At 42.0% G+C, this 21,907-nt stretch overlaps 1 protein-coding gene across 3 annotated transcripts in view; it reads left to right on the top strand.

Moving 5' to 3' along the window:
• Window positions 1-1,323: 1,323 nt before the first annotated feature.
• TOM1L2 (target of myb1 like 2 membrane trafficking protein) overlaps window positions 1,324-21,907 on the top strand; it is a 58,457-nt gene continuing 37,873 nt past the window's right edge. For all 3 annotated transcript variants that reach the window (XM_026858685.1, XM_026858684.1, XM_026858683.1), the window contains exons 1-2: window positions 1,324-1,416; window positions 21,483-21,567. In XM_026858685.1, coding sequence (XP_026714486.1) covers window positions 1,365-1,416; window positions 21,483-21,567 — 137 coding nt within the window. In that variant the 5' untranslated portion in view covers window positions 1,324-1,364. The remainder of the gene's footprint in view (window positions 1,417-21,482; window positions 21,568-21,907) is intronic.

Genomic DNA, 21,907 nt, shown 5'->3' with positions numbered 1-21,907 from the left:
ATGGTCTATCACATGGCAATCACCTGTTGCTGAAACCCATCTTCATGAAGAGGGCATATTCAAGGCTCTGTGTGCCATTCAATCTGGTTTTAAAAAGTAAACTTCTCATTTTAGGCAAGTTTGATTTATAGAGTAAGAGGTATGTATTTATAGCATAGAAGAATTAACAACAGCAGTTCAGTAAAGTTTAAACACCAACATCGTAATAGAAGTGAAAACAAATTTGAGGAAGGAGGAAAATGTATAATCAACAACAGTGATTTTCTGAAGAAGCACTTAATGCAGATCCATAGTAAAGGGCTGTCTAGTTCAGTCAATATATAGTACTGCACACAGACACCTTTGCATTGGGAAGGAGACAATTCTGTCAGTCAAAACTTTCTGTCCTGGCTTTTTCATTTAAATATCCCTAATACTGCCCAGGAGGCAATGAGACTGCTTATCATTCCAGAACTGTGCACAGTTAATGAATTAGTGTGAAGGACTTGAATTGTCAAACTTTTGCTTGTGTAAGATGTCTGTAATTACGGAAGAAGTTCTGCTGATTTTTTGCAGAGGGGGACAAGAAGGATAAACATCTGGGTTCAGAGAGTTCTCTCCTCGTCATGGCTTTTAATTATCAAACCACAGCTCTCTGTGGCTGTGCTCAGGATGGACCGAGGAGGCCTGGGCAGTGCTGCCACGTTGCCGACACCCGCGGCCCTGCAGGGCCCTGACGGGGACCCTGTCTGTGCCTGTCAGGGTGGCTCTGACGCAGGTGAGCTGCCGCCTTCCCCCCGAGACCGACCCAGGCCCGGCTCCCGGCCCCTCAAGCCTTTCCCCCCCAGCGCCGACCCCCAAGGCTCCAGGCCCGGCCCCACCTGCGCCTCGGCTCCGGTTGCTAAGGAAGCCCAGGCGTGTTGCTAAAGGAGGCCACGTGATAGGCTCAGCCGCCAATGGCCAGCGAGTGGGTGGGAAGGCTGGCTGCTAATCAGAGCGCGAGAAATCCGTGTCAGCCAATCAACACAGTCACCGTGCCCTCTGGGCGGGAGGAAGCCCTCATGATTGGCGTTTGCTTTGTCCAGTAATATTAGAGAATGGTTTGATCGTTGCCCAATGGAGAATGGCAAAGGCGGTGTCCCTGCTGTCCATCAACCGGAGGGCGTGGAAAGGGTCGGGACTACCGCGGGGGCAGGCCCCTCGCTTGACAGTGATGGGCACGCTTCTTAGCCTATGATTCCACGGGGCGTCCAGTCATCGTCCAATCGAATACAAGAAGGCGGGCCGCACTTAACAGAGCGAGCTGTGGTTGGTGGATGACGCTGCCAGTCAGGGCGGGGTGGGGGAGGGGGGGCCGCCGGGCCGCTGTTTGTTGTCATCCCAAGATGGAGTTTCTGCTGGGGAACCCGTTCAGCACCCCGGTGGGGCAGAGCCTCGGTAAGGCTACCCGGGGGGTGCAGGGGCTCCGGGGGGGCCTGGGGAGCTCGTGGGGCCTCTGGAAGGTGTGGGGGGCTCCAGGCAGCGGGGGGCTCTGTAGACAGCGGCGGGCTCTGGGGGCCGGTGAGGGGCTGGGGGGGGCTGCGATTGCCCACGGGGGGCTCTGGAGTTAATGGGGGGAGGTGTGAGGTTTAGTGAAGGTGTTTGCGGGTTGAGGGAATCGCTGAGGGTTTAACAGAGGGCTCTGGAGGTGGTGAGGAATCTGTAGGGGCTGGTGGGGGGCTGTGGAGGTATGAGAGGGCCCCTGGGGGTAGCAGGGATTTCAGGGTTGATGTGGTCTCTGGAAGTGGTGGTGGGCTGTCGAGTTTGGTGGGTGCTGTTGGCCTTAGTGGGGGTCTCTGGGGGTTAGCGTGCATGGTGGGGCAGCAGAGGGCTGTGGGGTAGCGGTGCCTTTGGGCAGGCTGTTTGCCATGAGGCAAGTGACTCCACTTCAAGATGTTTGATGGATGAAGGAAAGTTGTTTCATCCCCCAGCTCCTTTCCTGCATGTGAGTGAGCACCTTGTTACAGAGCCACCCTGTCGTTCAGCCACCTTTTTCCCAAAGTGCTGAAACCTCAGCTCCCCTCCACCTCCCAGCCTCAGGGCCTGTGCATGTGCAGGGAGGTTGATGTGGTTTAGAGTTTTCACCCTGAAGCTTGAATTGTGGCTTTGTTCATGCTTTGGTGACATTAGCAGGTTATTTTGAGTGCCCTTTCACTGTGCGTCCAGCCAAGGCCTTCCTGGGTTGCTGTGTCTACTCCCTCCCTCCCACAGATGTGTTCACTCTCAACTGTGGCAAGTCTGGTTTTGGTCAGGGTTGCCATGGGAGAAAGCCTGGGCACCACTTCTGTGGAGTTTGATAACTTGCCCACGGTTGGGTGGGCTGTCATTGCCTCCTGCTTTCTTCTCTTAGGCCCTGAAGAAATATAAGATCTCTCATGTTGCAGTGGGAAAGAACAACAGACTGGCTCAGGTTCCTGCAGAGCGGGGACTGTGGCACACAGTCCCAGAAGCCAAGGCAATGTTCAGCCGAATGCACCTGTGCTAGTTTCCTTGATTTGTTTCATAAGCAGCAGTAATTATAATGCTTTATTTAGGGGTTATATATAGTATACTGTATAGCTATGTATAGTCTATAGCTATTCTACATCAATTTATGGCATGATGGAAGACTTGTGTCTTCAGAAATTAAAGTGGAAAAAAATTGTGGACTACCTGGTCATGGCCTCAAACCCCAGAAGTTCTGTTATAGCCGTCTCCTCACACACACATGCAGACACCCCCTTGTAATTGGCCCTTGAAGTCTCGCGCTGTGCTTTGAAGATGGCTGGACTCTCGCTTTGTCAGACTATATGGAGCATATGTATAGCTTACTGTTTTCCTTTAGCCATCTGGGGTGTTTATTTCTTCTGGTTAGGGAGAGAAGTGCCGAGAGTGTGAGGATAACGACAAGAACACAGAAAGTTAAACATGATTTTAAAGTGAATTTGCTTTGTTGTGTTTGGCCATCTGACCACATCTGCCCAGACAGCTGGCTGCTGTGCTGCTTGGACAAGCCTTCTACCAATGTGTGTTGTTAAGGGAAGGCAATAATTTTTCATCTCTTTATTGTCAGCTTCTTTTAGTATCAGTAAGTGGTTTAAAGGGGCTTTCTTAAGACTTAAGAATTGTTGGGGGGCGTTAGCAGTAAAATCTGCTTTTTTAGCCTTCTGCTTTCTAACTCTGGAGCGCAAAGGTTTTCATAGCTCTTACATCCCCTTGCTCTCTGTGAGTGAGCAGTCGCTGCCAACTTAGAGGCTTTGAACACAAAGCTCTAAAGGAGCTGCTTTCGTCAGATAAGGTTAGGTGTGTGTGAGGGGCTTATAACGCAACTTTCCTTAATGCAAAATTCAGCTTCACTTCAAGAATGTTTTTTTATCCCAGGGGGGGAAAGAAATAGCTGCAGATTTTATTTTGGAAGGAATTTTTTTCTGCTTCTCATATCACTGCCAGTTATTTCTTTCTGAGATAACAGTAAAACAAAAGCATGCCTTGTTCTCAGACGGTGCTATTTGCCCAGTGTTTCCACAGGTTTTTTTTTCAATGAGCTTGTGGAATATAATTTTCACTTATGTTTGTCTTCATTCTTTAAAAGAAACTGAATAATTTTGTATTTCTGTTTAAACATATTGTGTTGAACACAGTTGTGATGTTTTCAAGCAAGGCCTAACACTCACCATAAGGGAGAAGTGCAGAAAATTATGTAGGTCCATCAGCACACCAAGAATGCACGTTCTCTGCCAGGAAGTAGCAGTGGTTCACATGAAGATTTAATTAGGGCTAGACAATGTCTTCAGATAAATGCCAGGTTTGAAAGAACAAAGATGTCAGGGAAGGTTTGGGGAGAGCTGAGAGAGGTAGTACAAGGGATTTTCTCTTTTCTCCTTCTCTTTATCTGGATAATGTCTGAAGCTAGACAGGCTTTTTATGTTAACTCTTTTGCTTAATATGGGAAAGTAATGCTAGGATGAGCTCAGAGGATTTGTAATGGAGATGGATAGAGTCTCCTGTATCTAAAGTGCCAGTTTAAATGGCAGCCAGGTTCCTCATCACTGAAATCTATCTGATTTTTGGACTGGCTTGTATGGTAGCCTCTATTTAGTTTCTAGCAGTCACACAACAAAACTGTATAAGCCATCACCGTAGCTACTAATTACAGACCTTAATTTTTCTTTAATAATTTAATTGACCTGTGGACACTAAACTGTCCTTACATCTGTGACGAGGTCCTTTCCTGAGCGGATTAGGTGGTTTTCAACGGTCGTGTGGAAGGCAGTCAGCTGCAGCACTGTGCTTAGGAGATTCCTGAAATTAAAAGCCATTTTGTTCATTCCATGTTGCTTTTTACCTGGAGGTTGCAGTGAAGGGAGGTAGGGAGGTAATTGCACCATTTATCTTACATATGAGATAAAAATCTTACCCAGGTTTATGTGGTAGAATCCATTACTTATCAGAGGCTTTGTGAGCAAATTATGCTTTTCAGCATCCCGCGGGACTTGGAAGAAGTCTTCATGGTCCCTTCAACCCTTCACAATTTCACTTTTGTTGGTGGTCAGTGCTTCCTAGCAGGCTTCCTTGGGAAGATCCCTGAGCAGGGGCTGTGTGGAGGCTGACGTGTTGCTGGTGGTTTTAACCGGTGCTGTGTGCCGAAGTCACTGGGGCTTTCACTGACAGCTTGTGCTTGCGTGGCTCTGGCCAGCTGAGGGGTGGTCGTGCCACCAGCTCCAGTGAAGGTCTTTGTGAAAGTTGGCAAGAGTCTAGAAGGTTCAGTTGGGTGTTGCGGGTTCTGCAGGCTGCCAAGTGTGTCGGGGGCTGACAAGATCTTTTGTGGCATTGGGTGTTGGCCCATTTCTTAGGAACAAACTGTTTATTTTTCCCAGTTAATACTGTAAAAATGATAGACTAGATCCTTAGAGGAAGACTATTTTGAAGAATACTGTTGACCAGGGAGGAGGAGAAGCGCAGGAAGATGTATCATAAAATGGTGAAGACAGAGTGCTTGCTATCTGGAGAGAGGCTGACCTGGGGGAAAAAGCTGCAATTTACAGTAGTAGGAATTTGCCTTGAGATTCAACATCCTGCCATAAATTGTGTTTTTATCTTTCTTTGTTCAAGGGAGCCATCTTTAAAGTGTCACCACTCTATTCATGGTTATTAGAACAAATACCCTTACAATAGGTTAGCGAAAACATCTTAGATAATTAAAGTGGATTGAATTACAGGAATGTGGAGTACCGGTGACTTTTTGTGCTCATTCTGCTTATTTGATATAGGCTAAAGGGCTTACACATGACGACACAGTAAAACCAGTTATGTTTTGTAGGGTTTTATTTTTTTTTCTACTGTGGAGACTTTACAAAGGCTTTCAGGAGAGTGTTTATTTGTTTAAATCCAAACCAAGTCTTGCTGCTGCCCCCCCCTGGCTCCCTCAGGTGCGAAGGGCTGAGTGGGGGCAGTGATGTGTGAAATGGGCTCCTCACTGGGTGATGGACGGGAGTGTCGGGGTCCATTTTGGTAAGAGCTCTGGTCAGGGCTGTGTGTGCTGCTGAAGTCAGCCGTTCTTGACACAGCCTGAAGTCTGCTTGACTCAGAGCCAGAGACCTACAGGGAGAGGTCCAGCACCTGAGTTAGGTGCACAGAGACCTGAAAGTTAATTCTTAACAACATAGTAGAAATTAAGGTGTCCTGCATAACTGGGGGTGGGGGTGCTGATCAGATGATGCTGGTTTACATCCCCCATCCCCACCGAAGGGAGATTTGAATGAGGGGTGCTGGTCTGGGCACTTGCCTTGGAGTCTGTTTTCAGAGAAGGAACAGTACGGTGATTTAATATGGAGTATTGTTTAAGGAGGCTACAAAAACAAGGTTTCAGCAAAAGATACAGAGGCACTTTATTGAAGCAACAGTGAGGCAGACAGCTTTTCAATTGATTTTTATCAAAGCACTTGCAGTTTCCATTCAAGGCTGTTAAATTGATAATAAATATGGTGGACAGAGTCTGTTTCCAGAGCTGCTGTTTTGTTCCCCTCTCTCTTTTTTTTTTTTTTTTTTTATTTTAAATGAAAAAATGCCTCAGCTTGGGGGGTGTATAACACTTTTTTATTTTCCTTCCTATAAGAAGCACTTAAGACCTTTCTTCAGGTTTCTTATATCTTAAGATTTTTATGAGTCTTAGAATAAAAATGGTTCCTAAATAAATGAGTTGATACCTACATGTAGAAATAAAGAAATGTATTACAGTGAGTAGCCCATGATAATCCTGCAGGAGGAATTAACCTGGGCTTTCTTGTCCACATACAAAATTTGCCAAAGTTCCTTTCAGAGTAAACTTACTACTTTGCTGGGCTGTAAGTAAAACATTTTTTTTAAAGACAAACCTTTTCCCAATGCCAGAAGTCAGTGTTTAAAGTGCACACTGTAATCTTAGGATCTGGTACCAATAAAATTAAGTGTTTGCAGCATGTTTTGGGGGGCAGAATCATCTCTCTTTTCACTAATTGAATTACAATAAAATAAAAAATCCTAAGAAAGATGGTTGCTTTTATCCATAACAACAGAATTATTGTGCCCTGTTCTAAGGGAAGCTTTTCTCAGTACAAGGTAGCAGTAACGTTTCTTGCTACCAGATGCCCACAGCATCAAAAAGATGAATTTTGTCTTTTCCCACAGAGGGCATAAAAAGTGCTGTTCTCAGAGTTTAAGTACATTTGTCCCGTAGCTGGTCATTTAAAATCCATCCCCCCGCTGTTCATATAGAATTGTGCTAGTCATGCAAAAAAGAGTCAGATAAAATGCTTTTAGTTTTATAAGATTATTTGGATCTGCTTTCACTTTATGACAATGGATTATGTAGTAAGGAAAATATCCATGAAATACAAAAATGGATGTCTTTGCTTTTAAAGGAGCAAATAAATACTGACTCATGAGTCTGGCAACTTGGAGAAACTACATACATGTGTGAAGCTGGATAATTAGTATAATACCATTTAATACTAGGTTTCTAAGACTGGATTTATTTTATAGGCACAAAAGCAGATTGTAGTTCATGAAGGTATTAGAGCATGTATTTCTGAGTAATGCAGTTTTATCTTTTCCAGCACAGTACACTTAAATGTATATTCCATATGCTTCTAATATAAACCTATATGTGAGAGGTTGTATTGTGAGGACAGCTCGTTCCCAGTTTGATGCTGCTCCGTTCACGTACTTGGAAGATTTTTAAACGGCATATTTTAAATACGCTTGACTAAAAACCCAGTTAGAAAATCCCCACAGACCCTTCCAGCTGATTTCATATTTCATCCAAAACAATTTTCACCAAAAAAAGAGTATTGTATGTTTTCTGTGGTTGATTTAAGAACAGACTTAAATTAGTCAGACTTCCCTTTGATTTTGTAAACTACACTGGGTTTTTAATTAAGCATTTTTTGAAGGTGATGAAGGCATTTGGTAGTATCCTTGGTGATAATGGTCAGTGGAGGAACAGCAGCAGTTTTTGCAGAAATTTTGGTGATACGATCCTTCATGGGAAATGACCCTGCATAGTACCTGTGGGGCTGGTGCTCCTCGGGGTTGGCCTGACAATCTCTTTCGTCATCTGGTATTTCATACTATAAATAATAAATGATTTCACAAGAATAAAGCATTTCATGCTTTGAGTTTTGGTTTCAAAATCTGTGCAATGTATAGACAATAAAAAGGATAAATATTTGGAGAACACAGGGAAGAAAGAAACACTGTAGGAGCCCTGAGAAGTTAGGAAGGGACTGGAAAGGCCAGCTTGCATCACAGAGTTTTCTCCCCAAGTCTGGTATGATGAGCCTGCACAGATCATCCAGAACTAGTTTTCCATCTTCTCATTTGCATCCACCTGGGAAATTACTAGTTTTCTATGTAAAAGAAACTTGTTGCTGAGTTTAAAAATCTACTCTAGGATAGACAGAGCTTGTCTTCTCTATTTGCTTAGTCATTCTGCTGATGGTTCTCCTCGATTACTTTGCTCATGTGTTTCAGTTATCATCAGTGGGAAAGGACTCTCTTAAAATTGATGATTCTTGAGCAAAAAAGACACCGGTCTAAATGCTTTGCTATAGCTTGATCTCTCTTCGCTTAGGAGCAGGTCCTTTGCTACAGGTGAACATGTCTTTACCTAAATGGAGCCAGATCTTCCAGTCTGTAGGTACTCTTTTCATTGATGAAGGAAGGACAGCTGCAAACAAACTCAGCCAGTCTGTTATTGACTTTAAATTTAAATATGATTGTTCTATATATGCCAGAATTATAAGGTAGGCCCCATAATTTTAGAAACTCATTTCAGAATCAAGGATTAGGGAAGGAAAAAAGCCCATGTATGTATATACCCTATCTGTGTTTGGGTAGTTCCCAACACGGCTACGTATAGATTATTTACCCATGGTTCTGTATCTCTCAGTTGATAGAAACCCTTTGGCAGCTCAGTGTTTGCAATGTAGTCTCATAAGGAGATTCAAAAAGGAGAAGATACTCAGAAGAAACCCATTGAATAATTTGGTTAGTTTGTAAGCCTATTTATTCTTTGAGAGTAAGCCAGTCTGTTCTCCAGCTGGTCCTCAGAAGCCTTCTGGATTAGATTACTTTGGGAAGAAATTCTTTGTTCAAATTCAGATCAAAGAAAATGTACACAAAGTGAAGGCACAGACTGATGTTATAAACTGTGTTTGAACCCCAAGAACTTTGCAGAGCATGGGTTTCTTATTCTTAAGGCAAGGAAGACTGTTACGTCCCAAATGTACTCAGGAATGTGGAGGATATTGTTAACTTGGACATGTTGCATCCTCTGTAATTACGTGGAATACTTCTACTTCAAGAAGTGTGATCAGCTTTGTATTTGACCCAAATATCAATAAATTCTCATTTCTTGCGTAGCTGAGTAAATGCAGAAAAAGCCCCTTTTTAAAAATCTGGTATTTCCTGACTTTTCTTTAACTTCAGTTTTGTCTCAATTACAGCTTTCTGCATTTATTTTCCTTTTGGAAGGAAAAGGGCTTCCTTCCTTGCCTGTACACACAAAAAGCTACCTTGAGCAGATTAAATGAGCTGCAAGCTTCAGCAGCTTTGCTAGCAAATTTTGGAAGGTCTTTATGCTGTACTAGGCCTAAAGGCTAGCACTGTTTAATAGCTTCCAATCACACTGTCGTCTCAGATTAACAAAAATGTCCCTATGTTTTAACAGAGGTATTTTACTTAAACTGTGATGACCAAACACTTACTGAAGTACAGATTAATTTTTTTCAGACATCTGTAAGGCTTTATTTAGTAATCTTGTCCAAAAAGTCAAGCCTGAAGTAAGTTTTTGACTGAGGTGATCCAGAGATGAGATAGTGTGTTGTAGCTCTTCCTGCCAAAACTTCTTTCATTTCACTTGGTACAATGAACGTCTGTTGGGCTCAATACAAACATTTTTCTCTCTTTTATATGACACTGTCAAGAATCTGAACTCCTCAGTGTTCACCAAAAAGCACTCCTATCAGTTAACAGAGTATTAAGGAATTTAGCCAGTTAGTTGGTTCCTAATTTAAGATTATGAGAGAAAATATGCAAATTTAACAGGAATATTTCGTCTGGAGTGAATCTTGAAATTGGTCTCCATGTTGTGACCAGTATTACCTGAATGCTGTCTGGTATTTTTCTGAGCAGTTGCTATGGGATATAGGTATGATAATAAGATGATTGATAGTGAAAAGTAGGGGTTAAGCAGGATCCAGTATGTGTTTGGTTTGGGGTACCCTTATCTCATGTTTAAGCTGTTGTAGTAAATAGCTTGGGTTTTCATTATCTTTGAGCTGCCCTTTCTATACTCATTTTCAGTTCTTCTAATTAGAAGGGTATTTTAGTGAAAAGAGCGATCTCAGACCTTTGTGAAATTTTCTGCTAGTACAAATAATGGTAAATCTGAAATCACTTATTAGACAAGAAGTTGTTATGGCAACTATAAGATGGTTGGCTAATCAGAGAGTGAGATCAGTTTTTATTTACAAGCATAATGAGCAATTAAGTTTGAGCAGCTGTCAGACTTGGAAAGTGATTAAAGTTCAACAAACAACCCAAATGGGTCAGTGTTCAGTTCTGGTGGTTTTCTGACACTGCAGCTTGATCATGTGTGGGTTTTACCTACTATAATTAAAACTGCCTTTAAAATCCCCATCTATGCCAATGATTTGGCATAGCAAGCGAGTAATGAAAAATCCCTCTTCCAACCAGGTTCCTTAAAGGGTACTGGCCTTGAGTCATTGCAGCTGATGAGGTATTTCACGTGTAGCATCCCTTAAAGCAAACCTCAGTTTGCATGCTGGCTTCCAGAATCATCTCCAGGCCATTGATGATCACCAGGAGAGAGCTGAAATGGTGCAGCCTTGCTTGGGCAAGCTTTACATCTCTAAAGGGCATCCTTCCACAAAAGACATCATTATACCGTTCTCGGTTGCTTAGGACGCTGCTGCTGGGCTCATAGGAAGGATGTGCACAGTGGACATGAATATAAAACCCAAAAGAAGTTGAGAAAGTCTTGATTCACCCAGAAACGTAAGGGAATGCCCAGGAGAGGTTAACCCCAGCTGGAGCTGGAGAAACTCAGTCATTGGCTTGGCCACTGGTGAAGGGGGCCCGGCTAGTGCCGTTGCTGGTACTCATTGCTTTCCCAAGCAGGAGCAGTGACACTAACATTTGTATTTGTTATTTGGCATCCTGTGACCTTGTTGTGTATTGTTGGTTAACAAACCGTAAGCAGCAAAGACTGGAGAGCTGGTTCTCTGTAGATTCCCGAAGACTGTATATGTTCATGCTGGGAAAGTTACCTTCTGATCCAAACTCTGCAGTTTTCAGAATGTACTAGATCAGCCCTTCTCATTTGCTATGGCTTGCTTCCTTGCTGCATATAACAAATAAGCCAAACTGTTTGTAAGCTCTGCTCAAAATCTGTGTTCTAGTTAGAGTTCTAACTGTCCAAGGACCAATATAGTTATTTTCCAAAAGTATGCTGCAGTCCCCTGATACATTTACATTGTTTTGAATTTTACCACACTAATAGTATCATGTAATATAGGCGATTGCAGTGGAACGTGATATGTATTGGGACAGTTCCTGACCTGAAGAGTTTACAAAGTCATACGACTAGATAATACAAGTTGGTGAATGGGGACTTACAGGAAAATTAAAATGACAGTCTCAGAAACAGGCGTTTACATACTTGATCTGAGCTTCTGGTGTTTACCTTTTCTATTTATCAGTCTTTTTCAGGCTTATATATGACAGTGGCACATAGAAACAGGACTGTAGAAATGGAGCAGAATTTTTAATAGGCTTATTTGAGACTAAGTAATACACATTTCTTGGCCCATACAAGAAAGAATTGGACACGTGTATCTTGTTATTATTGTTGCCTGATTTGCACTCAGGTTTCCAGAGAAGATTGGAAGTGTTTAGTGCTAAGCTTTTGCAGGCATAGCAAGCTTGGCTTGTTGGAATGGGCAGCTGGCAATAGAGCCCTTCAATGACAGCAACATTGGCAAAAGTGATTCCTGTTACCTAGTGGAACAAGAGCCAGCTCTCCCCAATTCCCGTGGTGAAAACGCTTAGTGTATTCCAGACACTGATCTTGAAGCCGCAGAGGTATTGGAGAGTTTGAATGGGATGGGAGCTATTAGCTGCCTCTTGCACAGGCCTGCTGTCATCTTGTAGAGCAGTGTGAAGAAAGGCTGCAAAATTAAAAAGCAAACTGAAACATTTCACACTAGAAAACGTGAGCTGTCAGCCCTCAGAAGCTGCAGACTCCTTACTGTCTGGTTCACTTCTATGTGTGACTGAATTGTGGTTTTCCAGAGGACACAACTCTCATCTTCGTAGCTGGAACATGAAATAGTCTACTGCAAGATTTATTTCTTTTAATTTGTAACATTTTAATTATTGTGTATGAAAATTTACTTTAAAATCTGCTGTAGCATGCTGCAGCTAAGGAGTAAACATGTTCTTGTAACTGTTTTCTTTGTAGGAATGAAAGATTTTGCCTTTTTTTTCCCCTCAGTAAATATAATTAGTATTTTCAGTTTATTTTAAGCATGTGAGAATGTGGGCAATTGACTTTAGGAGTAACCTGTAAAAAAAAAAATATAAATAATACTAATGTAGGAGCCTGATGGATTATCTTTGCCTTATCATTTGTTTGCAGCAAACAACATGTTACAAGTGAGTGGGTAGGAGGGGGAGTTTTAAATATATGGGGATGGATTTTTAGAGTTTGCAGCTGACGTGGATTAAAAATTCTTAGAACATTTCATCCATGAAAGGCAATTAGTTTTGTTTTATGAATATGAAAAGCACGTAGCTTGTAAGTACTGGAGTGAGGTCCCAAGTGAGTTATTAGAACTTGCTTTACTCATGTAGTACAAAATTAGCCATCAAGAGCTGATAGATTTCAAATATAGCTCACTGACACACTGATCATCCATAACTTTTCATAAAGACATTTTTTTCAGCCTCACCTGTAATTACTGGATGCTTTTGAGTCCTGAACAGGGCAGCTAGTCACAGATCAGGACACCACCTTGCTCTTGATGGTGCTTGCTACCTTTTGTGCAGCTGGGATGTCAAATTGTAATCCCACACTGCCTGCAGTTCTGGGTGGTAAAACTGCATCTGGATGTGTAGAATATTCCTCTTTCTTACCTCCTCGTAGTGTACTGCTGGTCCAATACGTTCTTCTGCTTTGTATTGTGGTATAGGTTTTCTGCATTTTGTGGGGAAGCTTTAAAAAGTGATTTGCAGCAGTTTATTTAAGGAACTGTCACACTGGTGTTCTCTGTGTCTCTTACATATAACAAACGCACTATAATAGAGCCTTTAGGCATACGTGTTAACAAAAGAAGTTGAGAAAGAAATCACTGTTTTCAGCTGCCCCTTCTCTCAGATTTGTAAGTTAAGGCTGATAAAATGAATGGAGTGTGCACTTTTTTTTTTTTTGGCAATTGTTTTTTGGCATTAAGACAAATTCATGTGTATGTATTATGTAGTTCTTTAAAAGGTTTTTTTTTAATATTGAGGTTGTCTGTTGTGAGTTGTCTTTCTGGTGAGAAAAGCTGCTCAGCAACTAATGGGTGTTTGGAAAAACACTGCTTTTTCAGCTGCTTTGGCTTGTTTCTTCCTCTGGGGTTTGTTTGGGGTTTTTTTTGGGTGGGGGATTGTCAAAGACTCAGCTATTAAGAAATGTTGTGTTTCTTGTGTTGGTGAACAGGTGTTATTCATCCAGTATGTCAGTGTTTTAATACCTGAGATTATCCATTAAGGAACTGGCAGCCCCAATCAAGGAACAAGGTAGCACCCCCTCAGTTATCCAAATTCTTTGGAGAAATTAAAAAAATATGAAAAGTCTTTCGCAAGTAGTAGGCTACAGTCCAAGTTCTGCCTATGGTAATGACTAAATGTCGGTGTGATTTGGTATACAGCACCGGCTGCCTTACTGGGGTCAAAGGAGGAGATCAGGGCAATCATCCCAACGCAGTGACCTGTTTAAACAACACTGTGCTGATAAATTCTCCCATGTGGACAAGTCATAGCAGTCACAGTCTAATTCAGAAAAGGCAAATCCAAGGGAGAACATTTTGTCACCCAGGAGGTTTTAATTTATGCTTTCGTGCCTCTCATCTAAAGAAGAAAGATGGACACTCAGAGCGTGATAATATTAGACTACTGGAAGTGTTGCCTAATAGATCACAGATGTTTGTGAAGTGGCGAGCCATCATCTCCACCGATACAACGGTACGGAGGGACAGTCTGTCATGAGATGTGACATGTCATAAAGGAACATTGATTTGTCGCTTCCCTACCGTATATCACACAGTAAACATCTCCACTCAAATCCATTAAAATCCATTAATACAGGACGTATATTTTAAAACTGCTTTGACATTTCTGATTGAAGGCTTTAGCGTATTGATTTCTGATGTGAGCAGGACCTTGTTTGTCAGTTGTAAAGTAACGCCATACTTCGAATATGGTGGGCTTGCAGCGAGATGGGAATCTGGCCAAGGTCACTGCTGAAAGAGGTGAAGAAACATGCAGCGCAGGCTGGGTTTTAGGGAAAAGTGCCTCCACATCATGCAAATGGCTTGAGCTGGGAGCTGCTGCTGTATGACCTAGCTCTGAAGGACAGCTATTTACGGTACATGGGTCAACACGTTAGCTTTAATGAGAGTACATAGGAGGAAGTTTTGATTGTTTTTTTAAAGCTGCATAGAATGAGTAAGTCAGAGGGATTTTACTTTGTTTTAAAGAAGCAGTAGTCTCTTTCTGCCATCTGTTTTGAAACAGAGCAACAGATATACACATGTCATTCAGTGGAGCATGCTGTCAGCAGTAACAATTTCTGCTGATGGGGGAACTTCAGTGAGAAGATTCCTAACAAAAGTCTTTATTGTATAGAAACACACCATTCTGCTTGGGATCCAGATTCCAGATGTTTTTAAGGACTATGACTAAACCATCATTTATGCCTGAGATGAATGACATCCGAGTACAGAAACTGCCTGGACTAGGTTATCCTGTCAGGCCATTTCTGTTCAATACAGCAGCGTAGGTCCGTCTGGTTTTACAACCTGAAAATGTATCTGGACTTAGGAGATGTGATAAACTAAGAGAGTCAGGTTGATATGCCTGTTCTGATATTATTATAAGGATTTCTGCTTTGTTTTTCTGTTTGTTCAGGTGAAGCTCTGATCTGTGTATGAAAGAAGAATCTTCTTTGCTGTACAGCTGTTAATATTTGTTTAATATGTATTAATCCATTTGCCTTGCTCTGCTTCTGAAACTGCTGCACAGCTATGCTCAGTTAATCAGCTGTAGTTTCCTGCTCCTGAGAGGCTGAATTTGTGGGAGATGTTGAGCGATGTCTTTTCTGTAGCATATCTAAATCACAGGAATATTGTAGCGTAACTGCGAGTACCATGTGGTCTTTAAAAAGGCGCAGTAATTGCATATTACATATTCATGATTGCAGGTAAGTGTGATCTGGAAGGCACGTTTGAAGAGGTTTGGCATTTGGGCGGCAGCTTCAAAAAGAAGAAAACCTGAAAGTTAATTGGAGAAAATGACAGTTCCCAATTTACTGCTGTGCCTTCAAACAGCATTCAAGCTAAATAGTCATTATGATTGCACATGTGCATGTCCACAGCTTCTCTTGTTGTTTTATTCTAATGTAGGCTCTGCAGTTATTACAAACTATGATTATTCATTTATTCAGCACCAGAAACTTTGGCAAAACAATGAGTGGAGGATAGATGACTTCATCCCAAAGAGTTTTGATGTATAAGCATAGCTAAAATCAATTGAAAAATCACAACGGTCAAAGTGGATGACCAGTGCTGCAGCAGTACAACCCAAATCACGTTTTTCTGTAATGCCTTGCAGTTCAGATTGAGCCCGTTTGTTCTAGCTGACTGGCTTTTTCTTTGGAAGTGTGAAGCTCAGCATTTTCAGAGCAGTGTGAAATAAGGAGTGTAGAAAAAGGACTTGGAGCAGTGAGGTGGCTAATTGAAAAATGCTATTGGAGCTGTGCTTTCTAACAAAGAAACTGGCAGGTTTTTAAGAGTAAGTCACTTCAGAGTTGAGTTTTGATCTTGAGTTTTGAATGAGTCACATTTATTTTTTAATAGCGTTTTGATAAAAAGGAAAAAAACCTCCTGTTGGTTACCATAATATCTAAGTGTCTGTGACTGCCTTTCTAAAAGCAAACATAGAGAAAGCAAGACTCGACTGTTAGATCCAGGATTACCCAAGTGTGTTATTCTGGTGTATCTCTGTTTTCCAAGTGATATGTCTTGAACTCAGCAGCTATGCGAATGATGAGGATCTTTAGTCTTATCTTCATTTTGCTTGGACAGCTGAAATATGTTTCAGTGGCCTCTGTATGGTCTTTCCTCAAGGCTTATTGATAGTGCCATGCAGGTCATTGATGATTTGTTGAATCCAGGGGAGACAACTGCAGTCACAAAACGTAATGATGCTTTAAAGCAAAACAATTCTGTAAGCTACAGCTCAGAGGAGAGATGTTATCGTCTCATTCAATAGCTCATCTTCCTTTGTGAGTATCTTGCGTGTTTTGCATTGCCTTGCAAAACTTTTTTTTTTTCCCCTGAAAGACCTTTGTCCATTCTATAAAAGCATTTTGCATTTGATGTCAGCTGGTAGCCCTTGTTTCTGAGCTGAAAGGAGGGGGACCAGTAGGATAGAAGTAAAAGACTGCTAATACTATGGCTTCTTCTGTTCTCTGTCACATATTATGCAGAGTGAAATATAACACATCTGACTGTTTGATTTTCTAATTTCAGTCTTGGAGCACAGCTGGTAGGCAGGTGGACTGTTAAGAAGCAAGACAAAGATCCAAGATCTGCGATCTTCTGAACTTCCAAGTGAAAAACAAAAATGTTTTATGCTGCTTGAACACCAAATGCTGTTGGTGGGAAGGGGAGAAATTGTTTTTGGATCTCTCTAATGCAGTGCCTTGGTGTGCATGCTTCTTGCATAAACAGAAGGTGATTTTTTTCATGCATAAGTCTTCCCAAATGTATGAATCAAGAGTCTCTGAAGCAACATCTGGAGAAGTCCCAAGAGAGAAAACTGTGATTTCTCTCAACACAAAGATCTGTTCATTCACGAGATTCTGGTGTTCAGACAGAAAACAGCACCATTCTCTCTTTTTCATTTAATGTGATTTGTAGCTAGTGCAAAACTTCCACTTTTGCCTTTTCTTCCAGGAACATTATGGAGCACTGCAGTCACTTATTGTTGCTTATAGATAGACCTTTCGGGGAGATTTTTACCCTGGTTGTGCCTGCTGTCATCATATTCAGCTAGAGTAGCTGTTCTCAGTGCTTCCAGCAGTCAGTTTTTTAGTCCTGGCTGCATAAACATGCATGTGGCACATGAGTTAAATAGCATACAGGCTTCAACTTGTGCAGTTGCAATCCTGATGAAAATCTTCAGGCTGTCCCCATTGGCAGGTTCAGTATAATGGTCACAGATGAGCATTGGGGGGGAGAAGCAGGGAAGAGCGAGGAGTTCTGCTTTATCTCATCTGTATGTGAATAAAGTCAAATTATAAGGGTGTCATCGACATTGAACTGTAACTTTGAAGCAAATGTAGTCTGGACTGAAAAAAGCTGTGAGAGCAGCTTCTCAAGGATAACCAGCGTTAGCATTTCATTGTTAGGTGACTTTTGAGCTGGGTTCAAGATGGGTGGTAGAAGTTCTTCTGTTTTTTTCCCTGTATTTAAAAGAGCATTCCCGCCCTGCCCTGCACAGTCTGGTTATTACATGGTGGTTACACAGGCATTTCTGACTTGATTTCCTTGTGGTGACATCTCTCAGGTCACAGAGCAGGTTGCTTGGGAAGAGACTTGGCCGAAGGGGTGTGTGCACTGAGACTCTTTACACTGAAAACTACGCCACTGAACAGTGCCCTCTGAATGCCATAAAATGCACACAGTTTCAGTGTGAGCAGGGAAATACTGATAGAAATCCACATTTGGCAGAGTGTGGAAAAGCGGCCACAAGAGTTAGATCTCGGAGGGAAGGTGTGAATGAAAAAATAGCACAATTTTTTCTCCTTTTCTTTGCAGACTAGAGATAAACTAATGCCTGCATATGCAGTGTCCAAGGTCTGCAGTGTGTCAGGCATGGAGTGCCAGATTGTCTTTCTTTCTACCAGAACATTTATGCTTTAATTTGGGAAACGTGGTGGGAACTGATAGCATCTTGTTTCTGAGAGACTTTCTGATAATCTCACCGGTGGTATCGTATCTCTGTGTGAGACACTTAACTCCTGTCCCGGGCTGTGGTGACGAAGTCAGCAATAACACAGCGCTCGGAGTTGCTCTTGGGTCAGAAGCTGTACAAGGCACCCATGGTACCCAGGCTGGGAGTTGCCAGCCCTTTTGTTATGCAATTAAACTATACCATAAACTCTTCAGTCCAGTGAGGGGAGGGGTGGGAGGGACTCCTACTCATTACCTTTTTCCTTGTCTGATTTAACATTTCTTATGTCACCCTGGAATCCTCTGGTCATGTTCCAGAGTCCTTGTGTGAACTAGTGCCATTTAGATGCATTTTAATGAGGCTGAAAGAGATTGAGGAACTGGTGACTTTTTTTTAAAGGGTATTTGCATGATTTGCGTGCCATTCCTTTGCAATTCTGTGATAGTTTCCAAAATCTGTTTAATCTTGTTAATCATATCTATTTGCTGTTTGAGGAGAGGCCTCAGAGTGGTGCATGCTTCCAAAATGTCTAATAAATACTGGACAGGTTATTGAGTATTTTTAATTTACTGTATTTTGGATATATTGGGCAGGGATTCTCTTATGGATGAGTGCAGGCAGAGCTGTTTCACCAGAAATCCAGAACTACAGCCTGCTGTGTTTTGGTTCTGGAAAAGCTCTCTAGGCTTTCAATTCGTTGCAGCGTAATACTGTTCTTCAAACAAATCACACACAAACCCGTATGCCTTCTCTGCAGTCAGTTAACTCCTTTGTAACAGTTGAGAGAGCACTGCAGCAACAAATCTGGGTCACACACCCTACAAAGGACAAATGATTACAGATGACAAATGCTTGTGTGCTCTCTCTTGCTGAAGAAGAGATTAAAATTAGCTTCCAACTCTTATTCGAATTAAAAATTACCCAAGGGGGAACAGAACTAATTCTCAAAAAGACAACTGTTACGTCTTAAACCCACACAGTCTCAACCCCATATTACTCCAAGTAGAGAACAGAAATGCAAAAATAAAAAGGTGGTAACCAAACTTTCTAGGAGAAAGGGGATATAATTTTCCCTAGTACATCTCAGAAGGGAAATATGAATGCAGTTATTGGGGACCCCAGATGAGTGTTCCTGTGCCTGCTCTCCATACAGGGCTGCAGCAGCATCTCCCCACTCTACAGTCTCCAATATATCACAGTTTTTAGCTGTGTATTACTGTCATATACACATTTTGTCAAATAAACCTTACCTAAATGGGTTTTACAAGACCAGTGAATGAACTGGCTGCTAGCACAACTTTGTGCAGGATCAGCATTTTCCACAATCATTTATAAAAAGTGATTATAGCAGACCAGAGAGTATGAACATTGCTAAGTCGCTGCCTGATGCCAAATGCTGTCAAGAACACACAAATTTGTTAATATAGAAAACAAATCATGGGCCCAGTTTAAGGAATACCTGTTATTTAGGGTGTAATCTCTCATTTTGTGGCACTGTGCTTATAAATCCTTTGCAGCTTTGGGGATCATCTTCTTCAGCAGAGCAGATGTAGTGGTTGGGGTTTTTTTATATATCACTGAATATTAAGGGTTTTTTTCCTAATGTTAAATAAATGTTTTCCTAAGCAACAAGGACTATATGGAGGTGAAGGCAGACCACATTCTATAGCAATAAAGCCTTATGTACAGTATAAGAACAAAATGCAACTAGTGATTGTTCCATGTAGCTTTGCACAAAGATGAATTTCTGTATCCCAGAAAAAATTAAACAGCTCTGCCCGCACTCTTGCTTGAGAGAATCCCTTCCTAACATAGCCTAAATGTAGTAAATTAAAAATACTCATATACCTGTCCGATATTTATTGAACATTTTGGAAGATGTGTATCTCTCTGAGTCTTCTCCTCAAACAGAAAGAGTTTTCATTGCCAAGATGAACTCTACCATGAGGTGGTGATGTCTGAAAAAGACCCAGAGGTGAAGATGGCATGGCAGGGAGTTTTGCAGCCTCCATCTTCTTGCCGGTGGGTGAGACCCTGTGCAGGGTCTCCATGCCTTGCAGCACCGCCACTCTGAAGGGGAAGCGAGGCCTGCAAAGTGTGATCTCCTGTTCCATAATCTCCTTTTCCATGGGATCCTCTCCATACTGCAGATAGATGGCTTCTTTTCCACAGTTTCTGCTTGAATTTTGCATAGCTGTCTGGTTTGTCTCAGACTAATGTAATTACTGTCCTTGGTGGAGCTGCTTTAGCCACAATTCTGGTGTAAAGTCACTGAAACTTTCCAAATAATGTCCCATATTTATGGCCTGTGGGCATCTGTATCCTCAGTCACAGTGATAGAAATGATAATGGGAAAAAAGTCATTGGTAAACAAGAAGAGAGATGTGTGAAGTCCTTGGAGCCTGGTGTTCTCAAACAAAATCTGCCTTGTTCTGGGGGACAGGTTGGAGTCTGATGTAAAGACAGAGAATAGTTGGAGACAGTACCTGTGTTTTTGTTTCTGCTTTAAAATGTTTAAAAGATTTTTTTTTCCCTTGGTTTATTTTACATTTCTGAAGTGCTTTTGTTTACCCTGTTTGCCTTCTAACACTGGATGCCAGGGATCTGTAGAAAAACCTAGACTAATTTAGAGGAGAAGGTCGTGTTTGGCTCGAGGGTCCTCTTTTTAGGTGTCTCTGGTGACAGGCTTTACGTTCAACTCGACAACATTTCTGCATGTGGGTAGTGTAATGCAGATAGCGTTTGAATGCGGCAAGTGAGAAGTGTGAAAAATTCAGGGGATGTTCTAGGCACCACTAGACAGAACTATATTGATTTAGGAGGAAATCCCAAGGAGGAAATAGTTCTTGTCAACTGATTACTTGAAGTTACGGTTATGCTACTCTTGCAGACGACTATAAATTAAACTGCCAACAGTTGGCATCTGCCACTGTCACGGTGCTATAGGTCATCCTTCCCGTAGAATTTAGTCTGATACTGGAGTGACTTACCTGCCTTGCAGATAGTGAGGGGAGTCAGGAGGAAGGCAGATTGTGCTTGGGAGATGTGTACGTAGCCCTAGCATGGAGAGGAGCTGAGGGAAGTAGCGTGGGACAGAGGGAAGCAGGTCCCAGGCCCCTGGCAAGCAGATATTGAGGGACTGTGGTACAGGAGTAAGAGAGTCCTGAGCAAAAACGGGTGCCCATGAATGATATTGTGACCTGAACTGTCATGTGCTAGTTTTAGCATGCTGGTGGTTCCTTTCACACTGAAATTATAGATTTACTTGAATTCTGTCTCCAAGTTGCTATCTTTCCTCCCTCGATTCACATGGAGGTATTACCTGCTAAAACAGGAACTACTAAATCATGTTGATTTTGGGGCGATTTTCCTACCTCATAACTTGCCAACAGTGCAGCATCTGAGAAGTTTAAATTGGAATTAGCTGACATTCTCCTACTCTCCCAGGAATTCAGGAGTCTTTGAAGAACAGCCCATCTATGTGGGCTGAAAGTAGTGAGCTTGAGGGATAATTGATTCTGTCTGGAAACCTCTGTGATGATCCCTAAAACCAGGAGGGAAGGTTTGACATTGCTTATGGTCAGTAGGGACTTTTTTTTTCTTTCTGTCTTCCTTTTGCTGGATAATTTCAACTCAGAGTAACTGAAGATGGATTGAGGTGTAGTACCTAATCAGGAAGATGTGAAAAGATTTATTTTTCTTTACAGAAAAGGCCACAGATGGCTCTCTGCAGAGTGAAGACTGGACACTTAACATGGAGATCTGTGACATTATCAACGAGACAGAAGAAGGGTATGTGCTATTTCAGCAAACTTTGAAAAATTCATGAACACAATCTTCATCCAGTCGTACTTGGCATGTGAAGAGGTGCAGTGAGTCTGGGGGCAGATGTTTATAGTTTGCATACAAGTTGCGTAGTTATCCTCCTCCTTAGACATTTGAGAACTACTGTATGATGCAGCACTTTCTTGGTCAGTCTCTGCTTGGGAGGGCTGGCAGGAAAAACGTATTGTTGCAGAGGGTACCGAGTTCCTACTTGTGGGGTTCTTGTTTCCTCAGGTGTATCTCTTTGCAGTGCTGCAATGCTATTAATTTCAGCCATTTGAATAGAGAACTTCTCTGGTGCATCTCC

The sequence above is a fragment of the Athene cunicularia genome (assembly GCF_003259725.1).
Source record: "Athene cunicularia isolate RWA chromosome 14 unlocalized genomic scaffold, athCun1 chr14_part1, whole genome shotgun sequence".
NCBI classification, from domain to species: domain Eukaryota; kingdom Metazoa; phylum Chordata; class Aves; order Strigiformes; family Strigidae; genus Athene; species Athene cunicularia.
Note: the sequence above shows the minus strand (reverse complement) of the source record. Positions and strands in the feature narration are given on the sequence as shown.